Source organism: Ranitomeya variabilis, chromosome 4, assembly GCF_051348905.1.
Source record: "Ranitomeya variabilis isolate aRanVar5 chromosome 4, aRanVar5.hap1, whole genome shotgun sequence".
Classification (NCBI taxonomy): domain Eukaryota; kingdom Metazoa; phylum Chordata; class Amphibia; order Anura; family Dendrobatidae; genus Ranitomeya; species Ranitomeya variabilis.
The window spans coordinates 720,058,917-720,073,618 of record NC_135235.1 but is presented as its reverse complement, the minus strand read 5'-3'; the positions used below and the strand labels follow the sequence as shown (position 1 = coordinate 720,073,618).

The 14,702-nt window shown below is 48.5% G+C and overlaps 1 protein-coding gene across 1 annotated transcript in view; it reads right to left on the bottom strand.

Annotated features, from left to right (window-relative positions):
- The window catches only part of LOC143768241 (uncharacterized), a 187,554-nt gene that overhangs the window by 17,075 nt on the left and 155,777 nt on the right, over positions 1-14,702 (bottom strand). Inside the window, exon 7 of the mRNA XM_077256934.1 lies at positions 8,516-8,603. Coding sequence (XP_077113049.1) covers positions 8,516-8,603 — 88 coding nt within the window. The remainder of the gene's footprint in view (positions 1-8,515; positions 8,604-14,702) is intronic.

The window sequence follows — 14,702 nt, the reverse complement described above, 5'->3', positions numbered from 1 at the left end:
TTTAATACGCCTGAGGGCCACTTTGAGTATTTAGTAATGCCTTTCGGCCTTTCTAATGCACCTTCAGTTTTTCAGTCCTTTATGCATGATATTTTCCGTGAATATCTGGATAAATTTATGATTGTGTATTTGGACGATATTTTGATTTTTTCTGAGGACTGGGAGTCTCATGTTCAGCAGGTCAGGAGGGTTTTTCAGGTCTTGCGGGAGAATTCTCTGTGTGTAAAGGGTTCTAAGTGTGTTTTTGGGGTTCAAAAGATTTCCTTTTTGGGGTACATTTTTTCCCCTTCTTCTGTTGAAATGGACCCTGTCAAGGTTCGGGCTATTTGTGACTGGACGCAGCCTACTTCTCTAAAGGGTCTTCAGAAGTTCTTGGGCTTTGCTAATTTTTATTGTCGATTTATAACTGGTTTTTCTGGTGTTGCTAAGCCTCTTATGGATTTGACTAAGAAGGGTGCCGATGTTGCCAATTGGTCCTCTGCCGCTGTGGAGGCCTTTCGGGAACTTAAGCGCCGCTTTTCGTCTGCCCCTGTGTTGCGCCAGCCTGATGTCTCTCTCCCCTTTCAGGTTGAGGTCGATGCTTCCGAGATCGGAGCGGGGGCGGTTTTGTCGCAGAAAAGTTCCGATTGCTCAGTGATGAGACCTTGTGCGTTCTTTTCTCGAAAATTTTCTGCCGCCGAAAGAAATTATGATGTCGGTAATCGGGAGCTTTTGGCCATGAAGTGGGCATTTGAGGAGTGGCGTCATTGGCTTGAGGGTGCTAGACATCAAGTGGTGGTTTTGACTGATCACAAGAATCTGATTTATCTTGAGTCTGCCAGGCGCCTGAATCCTAGACAGGCGCGCTGGTCGTTGTTTTTCTCTCGGTTTAATTTTGTGGTCTCATATCTACCAGGTTCTAAGAATGTGAAGGCAGATGCCCTTTCTAGGAGTTTTGAGCCTGATTCCCCTGGTGATTCTGAACCTACAGGTATCCTTAAGGATGGGGTGATATTATCCGCTATTTCCCCAGATCTGCGACGTGCTTTGCAAGAGTTTCAGGCGGATAGACCTGATCGCTGTCCACCTGGTAGACTGTTTGTTCCTGATGATTGGACCAGTAGAGTCATCTCGGAGGTTCATTCTTCTACGCTGGCGGGTCATCCTGGAATTTTTGGTACCAGGGATTTGGTGGCTAGATCCTTTTGGTGGCCATCTCTGTCTCGAGATGTGCGTGTTTTTGTGCAGTCTTGTGATGTGTGTGCTCGGGCCAAGGTTGTTGTTCTAGGGCTAGCGGGTTGTTGTTGCCCTTGCCTATTCCGAAGAGGCCTTGGACGCACATCTCGATGGACTTTATTTCTGATCTTCCTGTCTCTCAGAGGATGTCTGTTATCTGGGTGGTGTGTGACCGTTTTTCTAAGATGGTTCATTTGGTGCCATTGCCGAAGTTGCCTTGCTCGTCTGAGTTGGTTCCTTTGTTTTTTCAAAATGTGGTTCGCTTGCATGGTATTCCTGAAAATATCGTTTCTGATAGGGGTACCCAGTTCGTTTCTAGATTTTGGCGGGCATTCTGTGCTAGGTTGGGCATTGATTTGTCTTTTTCGTCTGCCTTCCATCCTCAGACTAATGGCCAGACGGAGCGAACTAATCAGACTTTGGAGACGTATTTGAGGTGTTTTGTGTCTGCGGATCAGGATGATTGGGTTGCCTTTTTGCCGTTGGCGGAGTTTGCTCTTAATAATCGGGCTAGTTCGGCCACTTTGGTTTCCCCTTTCTTTTGCAATTCGGGGTTTCATCCCCGTTTTTCTTCTGGTCAGGCGGAGTCTTCGGATTGTCCTGGAGTAGATGCTGTGGTGGATCGGTTGTATCGGATTTGGGAACAAGTGGTGGACAATTTGAATTTGTCCCAGGAGAGGACTCAGCGGTTTGCTAACCGCCAGCGTCGGGTTGGTCCTCGCCTTCGTGTTGGGGACTTGGTGTGGTTGTCTTCCCGTTTTGTCCCAATGAGGGTTTCTTCTCCTAAATTTAAGCCTCGGTTCATCGGTCCCTATAGGATTTTGGAGATTATTAACCCTGTTTCCTTTCGTTTGGACCTCCCGGCATCTTTCGCTATCCATAATGTGTTCCATCGGTCGTTGTTGCGGAGATACGAGGTGCCGGTGGTTCCTTCTGCTGAACCTCCTGCTCCTGTGCTGGTTGAGGGTGAATTGGAGTACGTTATAGAGAAGATCTTGGACTCCCGTATTTCCAGGCGGCGACTCCAGTATCTGGTTAAATGGAAGGGCTATGGTCAGGAAGATAATTCTTGGGTAACTGCCTCTGATGTTCATGCCTCGGATTTGGTTCATGCCTTTCATAGGGCTCATCCAGGTCGCCCTGGCGGTTCTTGTGAGGGTTCGGTGCCCCCTCCTTAAGGGGGGGGTACTGTTGTGATCCGCTTTTTGGGCTCCCCTAGTGGTGGCTGGTGGTACTGGAGACTTGTGTGTTCTTTTCTGCCTCAGCTCACCTGCTTCCATCAGTTTTGGGAGTTCCCTATTTAGCCTTGCTCTCCAGTCACTTCCTTGCCGGTCATCATTGTAACCTGAGTCTTTCAGTTGCATGTTCCTGCTACCAGTCTGCTGATCAGCTAAGTGGACTCTTGTCCTTTTTGTTTTGTATTTTTTGTCCAGTTTACAGTTTGTCATTTCCTGTTACTGGAAGCTCTTGTGGACTGAAATTGCCACTCCTGTGTCATGAGTTTACACAGGAGTCTTAAAGTAATTTCAGGATGGGTTTTTGAAAGGGTTTTTCAGCTGACCGTGAAGTCCTCTTTTGTATCCTTCCTCTATCTAGTAAGTGGACCTCGCTTTGCTAAATCTACCTTCATACTGTGTATGTCTTTTCCTCTGAACTCACCGTTAATATATGTGGGGGCTACTATCATCTTTGGGGAATTTCACTAGAGGTAAGCCAGGTCTGTTCCTTCCTCTTCCAGGCGTAGTTAGTTCTCCGGCTGGCGCATGGCATCTAGGCAGCCGTAGGAATGCTTCCTGGCTACTGTTAGTTGTGTGGTAGATTTAGGTCACGGTCAGCTTGAGTTTCCATCACCCGAGGGCTAGTCTGTTATTTTGGTGTTTCTGATGTTCCCATGCCATTGGGGAATCATGACAGTGAACCTCAGGACATCAGGATCACAGGCGGGACATCAGGATCACAGGCAGGACATCAGGAACACAGGCAGGACATCAGGAACACAGGCAGGACATCAGGAACACAGGCAGGACATCAGGAACACAGGCAGGACATCAGGACCACAGGCAGGACATCAGGACCACAGGTTTAGATAGACGTCTGACGACGGCAGGAGTCATCACGGGTTGATGCAGTCCAGGGTCATCTGGCACAGGCATACTAGGACAGCCAATCTCTCAGGCCTCAGGCGTTGCACAGGCTCAGCAGGAGAACATCAGACACCGATCCCAGAAGGACGTCATCTCAGGGTGGACCTCAGGACACAGGCAGGAAATCTGGACACAGGCAGGACATCTGGGATACTGGCGTGGCAGCCCAGGTCATCGGCTGGGACACTGGCGTGGCAGCCCAGGAATCAGGACATCGGACACCGAAAGGACATCGGGAATACCGGAAAGACATCTGGGACACTGGCGTGGCAGCCCAGGTCATCGGCTGGGACACTGGCGTGGCAGCCCAGGAATCAGGACATCGGACACTGGAAGGACATCAGACACAGGCTGGATACTGGCGTGGCAGCCCAGGTCATCGGCTGGGACACGGAGGGCACAGGACCAGGTAGCGGAGGTCATCAGGTTCATAATTTCGGCCGTCAGGCTCCGGACATCAGACCTAGGAAGGAACTCAAGCGTAATGGTGCTAGCTCCGCTGGACTGGTCCTGGGCCAGACAGGGTTAGCACCGTATGGAAGGCTGAGCACAGAATAGTAAGCGCTCAGCAAAAACACCGAACTCCATCTTTAAAAGATGAGCCCGGAAAGTTCAGTCACTGGGTGCGGGGTGTCAGACACAATAGGACTTCAGAAACATAACACAGACAGGTTCAGACAGGATCAGGTACTGGATATGCAGCCTCCAGGATAGGCGGATCTGGGTACTCTGCCCCCAGAACAGGCGGGTAAACAAGACACAAACGGATCTGGATATACAGCCTCCAGGATAGGCGGATCTGGGTACTCTGCCCCCAGAACAGGCGTGAGACAGGTATCAGATCTCCCAGAACATACTGCAGACAGAAAAGGAGCTGGATACCTCACAAGGCAAGACACAGAAACACAATACAATGCTCTGGCCACGCCCAGTAGCAAAGAGGAAGTTTATATAGGAGCTGCTCCTCAGCAATAGGCTGAGGAAGCAACACAGGTGCACACTCACACCCTGATAAAAGCAGGGTAGGTGTGGCCGCGCGCACCCTAAGCACAAACAGAAACCATTATAGCACTGACAGCACAGGAACTGTGGCTTAGGGCACCTGGCAGCGGCTGCTAGCCTGCACACATGCGGAAAGCCAAGCACAGCTGCAGAGGACCTCGCAAGCCGTGGCTAGCTTCCAAGCGGCAGCCAGGGACCGCACATGCGAGTGACCATGCAGCAGAGCAAAGTCATCACAGCACATGTACAGCTACGCAGCGGTGGCAGGGAACTGAGCAGAATCCATACAGGTAACAGACAACAGTATCCCTGCACATTAGGGGGAGAGGAGCAAGGGTTAAAGCAGAGACATGCAAAAGTAACGCCGAAGAAACAAGGTATAAACCCAGCGGCGTTACAGGGCGTTCCGGTTACTACCTGTGCCTCCGAATAGTGTCCTCCCATTGGGCTGCTTCTGTGAAGGAGCATACTAAATAGATCGCTGTTTGCCCATGGGGTGCTCCATATCCTGCTCACTATTTGAGGCGTTTAGTTGCTTCATCGAATGTGTCGTCATGGACGTTTGTAAGGCGGCACATATTATCCATTACCTCAACAACTTCTTATGCCTGGGCCCAAAAGATTCGCCACAGTGTGAAAACACGCGGTAGTCCACCTGTGAGAAGGAGAGAGCTGGAGGGAGAGTGGACACCCCAGAGCCGAGGGGTTAGATTGACAAAGAAAGAAGGCGGTGTAGCTTGCTTCATGGGTGGGGTACTCTGCTGAGTAGCACTAAATTCTACTAGGCCCAAAAGGATTTCCCGGGCTAGATGCCGTTACAAAATAGTAGTTAGGTAAACAGGCGGTGTAGTTAGCTTCATGGGTGGGGTACGCTGCTGAGTAGCACCAAATTCTACTCAGCCCAAAAGGATTTCCTGGGCCAGATGCCGTTAAAAATAGTACTTGGGTAAACAGGCGGTGGGTGGCTGGGTTACTCTGCTGACTAGCAGACACTGAAGCTTTGGAGCAGACCTCTGAATCCCAGGCCATAGTATGAGTAAACAACTCTGCAGACGACCCCACCCACCTGGAATGGACGATAGCAAAGTCATGTAAAACTCAGCAAGGGGACTAAATAAAAGAGCCTCCATTTTTTCAAAAAATTCGGTCAGACACCACTTAAGTGGCATCAATTTCGCCAGAGTTTTTTTAAAACGGTTGGTGATGTGATTTTCAAAAATCATCAAGCTTTTAGTCTCCCCAAGATGACACAGGGGTAGAAAAGGCCTTGCGGATCCAGGATTTGTTCATCTTTATGAACGTTAGTCTGTCTACATTGTCACTGGACAGCCGCGTGCGCTTATCTCTCAGCACACCACCAGCAGCGCTGAACACACGTTCAGAGAGAACGCTGGCTGCGGGGCATGACAAGATCTCCAAGGCGTGAGTGGTGAGCTCAGGCCATTTTTCAAGATTGGAAGCCCAAAATGAGCAAGGGTCCAGTTCCACAGTCATGGCATCGATGTTAACTTGGAGATACTCTTGTACCATCCTCTCTAGGCGTTGGCTGTGCGTCAGACTTCTTGTCTCCTGTGGCCTTGCAAAGGATGGTCTAAAAAAATCTTGAAACGATTGGAAAAAGTTGCTGTTACCACCAGATACGATGTTACTGTTACGGTTAGAGTGATGACTCGATAGTCCCACGGTTGGCAAGTTAGAACTCAGAGATTGACTACGTGCACCACTGGTGTTTTGTGGAAAAGCAGATGTTAGATTCTATAACAGTCTCTGCTGATACTCCTGCATGCGTGAATCCCTTTCTATGGCAGGAATTATTTTGCCAAATTAGCTTTTGTACCGGGGACCTAAGAGTTTGGCAACCCAGTAGTCGGCATTACTTCGGAATCTGACAATCCGAGGGACATGTTGCAGGTAGTGCAGCAAGAAGGCACTCATGTGTCTTGTGCATCCAGGAGGACAAAGTCCTTGTTGTCTTGGTGGTGGCGAGGTGAGAATCATGCTTCCTTCGTCTGCCCTCTCCCCCCAGCCACGCACAACAGAAATTTGATCAAGGTCTCCCTCATCTGATGAGTCTTCCATGCCCAGCGCCAGTTCGTCCTCCACTTCTTCCTCGCCTCCTGCAGCTTCCTCAACAGTTTGGCTGCTACCATGCGCTCTCGGTAATCCCTCTCCACCAGCCTCCAATGCCAGCCGCCTTGGTGCTGCCAACCTTCTTGACCTTGGAGATATTATCCCTTCCACATACGACTCCTCCTGTTCCTCCTCCTCCTCTTGTTCCACCACCTGACTCCGAACACTGTGTAAGGTGTGCTCCAGCATGTAAATCACCGGAATGGTCATGCTGATAATGGCATCGTCAGCACTAAACATCTTTGTTGCTATTTCAAAACTGTGCAGAAGGGTACATAGGTCCCTGATATGAGACCACTCCTGCAGCGTGATTTGCCCCACCTCTTGAGCGCATTGGCCCAGGCTATACGTCATAACGTATTGCACCAGGGCTCATCGGACAGTGCAGACACTGCTCCTAGGCCCAAAACTATTAACTGGATTAGATGCAGTAAAAATAGATACACAGGCGGTATAGTTAGTTTCACAGGCGGGCTACTCTGCTGACGTGGAGACACTGCTCCTAGGCCCTAAAGTATTAACTAGATTAGATGCAGTGAAAATAGAGATACACAGGCGGTATAGTTAGTTTCACAGGCTGGCTACTCTGCTGACGTGCAGACACTGCTCCTAGGCCCAAAACTATTAACTGGATTTGATGCAGTAAAAATAGAGATAAACAGGCGGTATAGTTAGTTTCACAGGCGGGCTACTCTGCTGACGTGCAGACACTGCTCCTAGGCCCAGAACTATTAACTGGATTAGATGCAGTAAAAATTGAGATACACGGGCGATATAGTTTGTTTCACAGGCGGGCTACTCTGCTGATGTGCAGACACTGCTACTAAGCCCAAAACCCCAAAACGATTTACTGGGTTAGATGCAGTAAAAATTGAGATACACAGGCGGTATAGTTTGTTTCACAGGCGGGCTACTCTGCTGACGTGCAGACACTGCGCCTAGGCCCTAAACTATTAACTGGATTAGATGCAGTGAAAATAGAGATACACAGGCGGTGTAGCTAGCTTCACAGGCTACTCAGATCAGACAATGCTACTAACCCAAAAGGATTGGCTGAGCTAGATTACACCAAATGCTGTGAAAAACACTTGCACAGCACTGGCTCAGACCTGCCTGGTAAACAGTGCTATGAACTGCTGTAACCTACCCTGAAAAGGGCTGATATTACAACTAGTCCCAATTCCTCCCAACTCCCTAAACCTATCTCTGTGACAATTCGCTCCAAAAAAACACTCTTATACTCTGTAGTGCCCACAGCAGCAGCGGTGCCGTCTAACACTAAGCTGCAGCAGTGAGGAAATGGTGACGACGGGGCAAATGGCTGGTTCTCATTGGGCAAGGAGTGACATGTGACATACACAGCCAATGACACATGCCCTTGCTTGTCTGCATCACATGCACATTGCTGTGTGTGTGCGCACTGCTGATAGGCTGAGAGACTGCACCGCCCCTCTGTAAATGCGGGAAAGAAAAAAAAAAAAAGGAGATCGGCGTTATTCCAGCACAGATCTATCTAACCCCCCGCCCACTATACACCATTAACAATGATAAACAATTTTAATGTGCAAATCAAGCTAGGCTTTTGGTGAACAGTTATCGAACAGAAACTCGAACAGCCGAATTTTAAGCAAATTGTTCGGGTTCGTCGAACGACTCGAACACCGCTCATCTCTAATCATTACCCTCCGTTTCCTCTAAAAGGCTCATCATAATATTTTTCTAACTTGTCAGCACATTTATGTACGCTGACATTTGGCTTTGTAGTTTACAGATCTGGGCAGGTAACGGTCAGAGTCTTCTAATCTCAGGGGGTAGTTGGATCCTCCAGGTTGTACGTTCTATAGAAAAGGGCTTTCAATGCCCAAAGTCACTTGGACAGTTTTGGGTGGAGGAGAATGTTGTGGTCTAGAGGCAAAATGGTGATCACGATTGTGATACGGCCGGACTACACCACCGATAAAGCAGCCACAGCCGGTGACTGAGAAGAATCTGTGACTTCTCTGCATTTCGTGGTCACTACTCACCTGGGTAGTCATATGTAGGAATCTCCTTACACCGCTCATCACCCCTCACATATGTCTCTGTAGTATTAATATGGGTCAGATCTTCACCCTAAAACAAATATTGTAAGAGTCACAGACAGATGGAGAAGTCACATCTATGATCAGCTCTAATCCTGCCATCTCCACCGTTCTCATTACTCAAGTATAAAACATATAATACTGGTGGATAAAACAACACTGAGCACAAGACCTTCACAGCCGTCTACACACTGTGACAGTCACTGGTAAGGTGACAGAGGGGAGATATGTGTCACTGCGCTTAACGGCGTCAGTGATGTGAAATCGGAGCATTGTTCTCCAGCACACTACGTGTGAAATAACTGAGCTCTACAGGCAGTCTGGGCTCAGCTAGCCTGGAGTGAGAACTCCAGAGGCTTTGTGGCTCGTCGAGTACAGACTGAACCTGTCCTGCTCCAGAGCGGGGGGGCACCCACAACATACAGACTGTGCTGCAGCATTTTGTTTTCTTTTGTTGTTTCGTTCCTGTTTTAGCCAAAAAGGCTGTTTGTTTTCCCCACAAGTTGGTTTATGGTGCCTTACATTAAAGAGACGGTGTTCCCATTTTTCCTACCTTTGTGTGCCGCCATGTGAGTGAACTACCACAACATAATAAAGCCTCTTTCACAGGTCTCCAGAACGTGAGGTGACAGTTTTCACACGTACCGGAATGAATGGGTCTGCGCACGTCACCGTGTTTCCATGGACCGTGTGTCTGTGTGACCCACACGTAGATATGTCCGTTATTTCACTGTCAGCATGGAGTGCAAAACGTACTGCACACGTGCAAATGGAGAACACACATTGATGTGCTCCATGTGACACGCATCAGCACCGGGGAAGAAGCGCTACAGTAAGCGCTGTTTCCCCTCGGCAGGTGCTGAAGACGGCTCTCATCATTCTCCCCTGCTCTGCCGGAGGTCGGCATGAGCAGAGGAGAATGATGAGAGTTATATTTAAGTCCGAACGATGACAGCAGGTGGGGGCTTTGGGGACTATTACTCCCATCATCTGACACCTGCTGCCGCTAATATCAGTGACAGTAGGAGCAGATGATAGGGGTATTCCTCACCCGCCACCTGCAATATATCGAAATAAATGAATGAAAAACCCGGTGTGGGTTCCCCCTATTTTCTTGACCCAACCACGCAAAACTCACAGCTGGGGGCTGCAACCCTCAGCTGTCAGCTTCAGCAAGGTTGGTTATCAAGAATAGAGGGGGACCCACGATATTTTTATATTTATTTAAACAAATAATTTTAAAAAATGGCGTGGGGTCCCCCCCATTTTTGACAACCAGCTTTGCTAAAGCTCACAGCTGGGGACTAGTATTCTCAGGCTGGTATGGGGTCATGGATATTGACCCCCAGCCTAAAAACAGCAGCCTGCAGCTGCCTAGAAAAGGTGCATCTATTAGATGCGCCAATTTTGGCACTTTGTCCGACTCTTCCCACTTGCCCTGTAGCGGTGGCAAGAGGGGTTAATATTTGTGGGGTTGATTTCATCTTTGCATTGTTAGGTGACAACAAGCCCACAGTTTAGTAATGGAGAAGTGTCTAAGACATCTCTCCATTACTAATCCTATAGTTATATGGTAAATAAAGACAGAGCCAGAATAAAGTCCTTTCATTGAAAAAATTACTCCTTTAATATTCTCAATTAAACCATACTTATGACCTTGACTAATTCCACCAAAGCCCTCGATCTCCTGTAATAAAAATAAAATAACAAAACAATAATATACCATACCTGTCTGTCATTCTGTCTCATGCCATAATCCATGTCTGGGGGATAATTAGTTTTCAACCTGGATGGTGCCAAGATGCGACCGTCCAGGCTGAGAACCACTGGTGAATGAGCTGAGGAGAGCGCAGCATCATTTACCAGCGGTGACATCATCGAGGCCGGGCTGAACTGCGGTGACCTAAGGACGTGGGAAAATGCCAGTGATGATGTCACCGCTTGTCACTGAGGCTGCGCTCACAGCAGCTCATTCACCAGTGGTTTTCAGCCTGGACGGTCGCATCTTGGCACTGTCCAGCTTGAAAACTATTTAGCCCCCAGACATGGATTACAGCATGGGACAGAACAACAGACAGGACAGGTATGGTAGATTGTTTTTTTATTTTACTTTTATTATAGATCGAGGACTTCGGTGGAATTAGACGATGCAGTAACTATGCTTTAATTGAGATTAATAAAGGAGTCTGTTATTTTTTCAATTAAAGGATTTTATTCTGGCTGTGTCTTTATTTACATACTGTATAGCTATAGAATTAGTAATGGATAAGTGTCTTCAGGGCTGCCAATAATCTATTAAAAATTTGTTAAAATATGCAATACAATTTAGGTATATTTTTATTTATTTTTCAATTTTTAATATGACCAATAATATCATATACAAGGGACAAATACCACTGCAACATGACCAGATCACATATTACCACCACAGTGACCTGTAATACCATATACAAGGAACTAATACTGCCACACCATGTCCAGATCACATATTACCACCACAGTGACCGAATAATACCAGATACAAGAGACAAATACCACTGCACCATGACCAGATCACATATTACCACCACAGTGGCCTGTAATACCACATACAAGGAACTAATACTGTCACACCATGTCCAGATCACATATTACCACCACAGTGACCGAATAATACCATATACAAGGGACAAATACCACTGCACCATGTCCAGATCACATATTACCACCACAGTGACCGAATAATACCAGATACAAGGGACAAATACCACTGCACCATGTCCAGATCACATATTACCACCACAGTGACCGAATAATACCACATACAAGGAACTAATACCACCACACAATGACCAGACCACATATTACCACCACAGTGACCTATACCACATACAAGGAACAAATACTGCCACACCATGACCAGACCACATATTACCACCACAAGGTGCCGAATAATACTACATACAGGGAACAAATATCATTACACCATGGCCGGAGAACATATTACCACCACATAGTGACTGAATATTAAAATACTGATCATTAATAAAAAAACGCAATACTATCACCAAAAGGGCCATTATACACAGGAGATCTGTACTAAGTATGCAGTGTCTGTGTACAGGTAATACAGTGATCACCGGTGACATTGTACACAGGAGCTCTGTATATAGTGTCAGTGTAAAAATAATACAGTGAGCACTGGTGACATTGTACACAGGACCACTGTATATAGTATACAGTGTATAGTCTCAGTGTACAGGTAACACACTGACTCACCAGTGACGTCTCTAGGTGTATTTCTTCAACTTCCCTTTTCTCCTTAATCCAGCACAGACCACCATCACTTCTTCCAGCCAGGAGTCATCTCTACAGGAAATAACAGTTATCTAGAGCTCCGCTTGCAGAACACATTACTTAATTTTACTTATCATAGTGTCGCTCTGCACAGTTACAGGACCGCCCCCCCCCCATTTAAAACAGTATACTCAAAAAATAAAATAAACACATCACTGCAGTAATAATATCCCTTAATTAGCCCCTATGGTAATAATATCCCCCAGCCTGGCCCCATGTATCTCATTCCTGGCTCCAGCCATATGTTTTCCCATTCTGCCCTCATGAGTATCCATCCTGCCCCATCTGTTCCCATGATCCTGCACCATCTGTCCCCATGATCCTGCCCCATCTGCCCCATGATCCTGCTTCATCTGTCCCCATGATTCTAACCCAACTGTCCCCATGATCCTGCCCCATCTGTCGCCATGATCCTGCCCCATCTGTCCCCATGATCCTGCCCCATCTGTCCCCATGATCCTGCCCCAACTGTCCCCATGATCCTGCCCCAACTGTCCCCATGATCCTGCCCCATCTGTCCCCATGATCCTGCCCCATCTGTCCCCATGATCCTGCCCCATCTGTCCCCATGATCCTGCCCCATCTGTCCCCATGATCCTGCCCCATCTGTCCCCATGATCCTGCCCCATCTGTCCCCATGATCCTGCCCCATCTGTCCCCATGATCCTGCTCCATCTGTCCCCATGATCCTGCCCCATCTGTCCCCATGATCCTGCCCCATCTGTCCCCATGATCCTGCCCCATCTGTCCCCATGATCCTGCCCCATCTGTCCCCATGATCCTGCCCCATCTGTCCCCATGATCCTGCCCCATCTGTCCCCATGATCCTGCCCCATCTGTCCCCATGATCCTGCCCCATCTGTCACCATGATCCTGCTCCATCTGTCCCCATGATCCTGCTCCATCTGTCCCCATGATCCTGCCCCATCTGTCCCCATGATCCTGCCCCATCTGTCCCCATGATCTTGCCCCATGTCCCCATGATTCTGCCCCATCTGTCCCCATGATCCTGCTCCATTTGTCCCCATGATCCTGCCCCATCTGTCCCCATGATCCTGCCCCATCTGTCTCCATCCTACCCCCGTGTCTCACATCCTGCCCCCATCTCACATTCTGCCCCCGTGTCTCATTCTGCCCCATGTCTCACATTCTGCCCCATGTCACATCCTGCCCCCGTGTCTCACATCCTGCCCATGTCTCATTCTGCCCGTGTCCCACATTCTGCCCACGTGTTGTTTCCATTCTTGCCCCATGTTGCTTCCATTCCTGCCCCGTGTTTTCATTCTGCCCCGTGTTGTTTCCATTCCTGCCCTGTGTTTTCATTCTGCCCCCGTGTTGTTTCCATTCCTGCCCCATGTTGCTTCCATTCCTGCCCCGTGTTTTCATTCTGCCCCGTGTTGTTTTCATTCTGCCCCGTGTTGTTTTCATTCTGCCCTCTGTGTTGTCTACATTCTGCCCCGTGTTTTCTTCATTCTGCCCCCTGTGTTGTTTTCATTCTGCCCCCGTGTTTTCTTTATTCCTGCCCCGTGTCTCCAATCTGCCCCGGGCTTGCCGCATTCAGTAAAAAAAAACAAAAACAGAACAGCTTTCTTCTTACCTGGCCGGGCTCCAGCACCGACGTCCATCCCAGACATTTCAGCGCGGACTCACCGGCAAATGACAATGACGTCATACGCAGGCGACGTGCGTGCTGACGTCAGCTGCCAACCTTCGATTGGCTGGCGGCTTTAACTATTGCCTTGCGGGCCCTGACAGGCCCACAAAGCAATAGAACCTGCGTCTCGGGGCCCGGGCCCGATGGGCAGATGAGACGGGGCTCTCTCTGCCCACTGGGCCCCATACGCCAGTCAGGGCAGTAATGCCCTGATAGCAGCCCTGGGTGTCTTATAGACACTTCTCCATTACTAAGCCATGGGCTTCATGTCACCTGACAATACAAAGGTGACATTAACCCCACTAATATTAACCCCAATTGCCACCGCTACAGGGCAAGTGGGAAGACCCACGCAAAGCACCATAATTGGCGCATCTAATAGATGCGCCTTTTCTGGGCAGCTGTGGGCTGCTGTTTTTAGGCTGGAGGGGGGTCTAAAGCAATGGCCCCTTACCAGCATGAAAATACCAGCCCCCAGCTGTGAGCTTTAGCGAGGTAGGTTGCCAAAAATGCAGGGGACCCCATGCCGTTTTTGTTAAATTACTTATTAAAATATTTAAAAAACAAACATAGCATGGGGACCCCAGTGTGAGGATATGGCCGCTTACTGAAGACTATCGGACAAATTAAAGTAGAGCAGAGTCCACCACTCTAAGGCTACGTTCACATTTGCGTTGCGTCGGGCGCAGGTTCGGCGACGCATAGCGGCGCATGCGTCATGCGCCCCTATATTTAACATGGGGGCGCATGAACATGCGTTGTCTTGCGTTTTGTGACGCATGCGTCATTTTTGGCGCAAGCGTCAGGGCACACAGGACGCTGCATGATGCTTTTTTTTGCGCAAAAAATCATGCCAAAATTGGACACATGCGTCACAAAAAGCAGCGTTTTGCATGCGTTGTGCGTTGCGTCAACGACGCTGCGCCGCACAACGCAAATGTGAACGTAGCCTAAGGCTGCCGTCACACTAGCAGTATTTGGTCAGTATTTTACATCAGTATTTGTAGCCAAAATGAGGAGTGGGTGATAAATACAGAAGTGGTGCATATGTTTCTATTCTACTTTTCCTCTAATTGTTCCACTCCTGGTTTTGGCTTACAAATACTGATGTGATACAGGAAAGAAATATATCTTGGTACT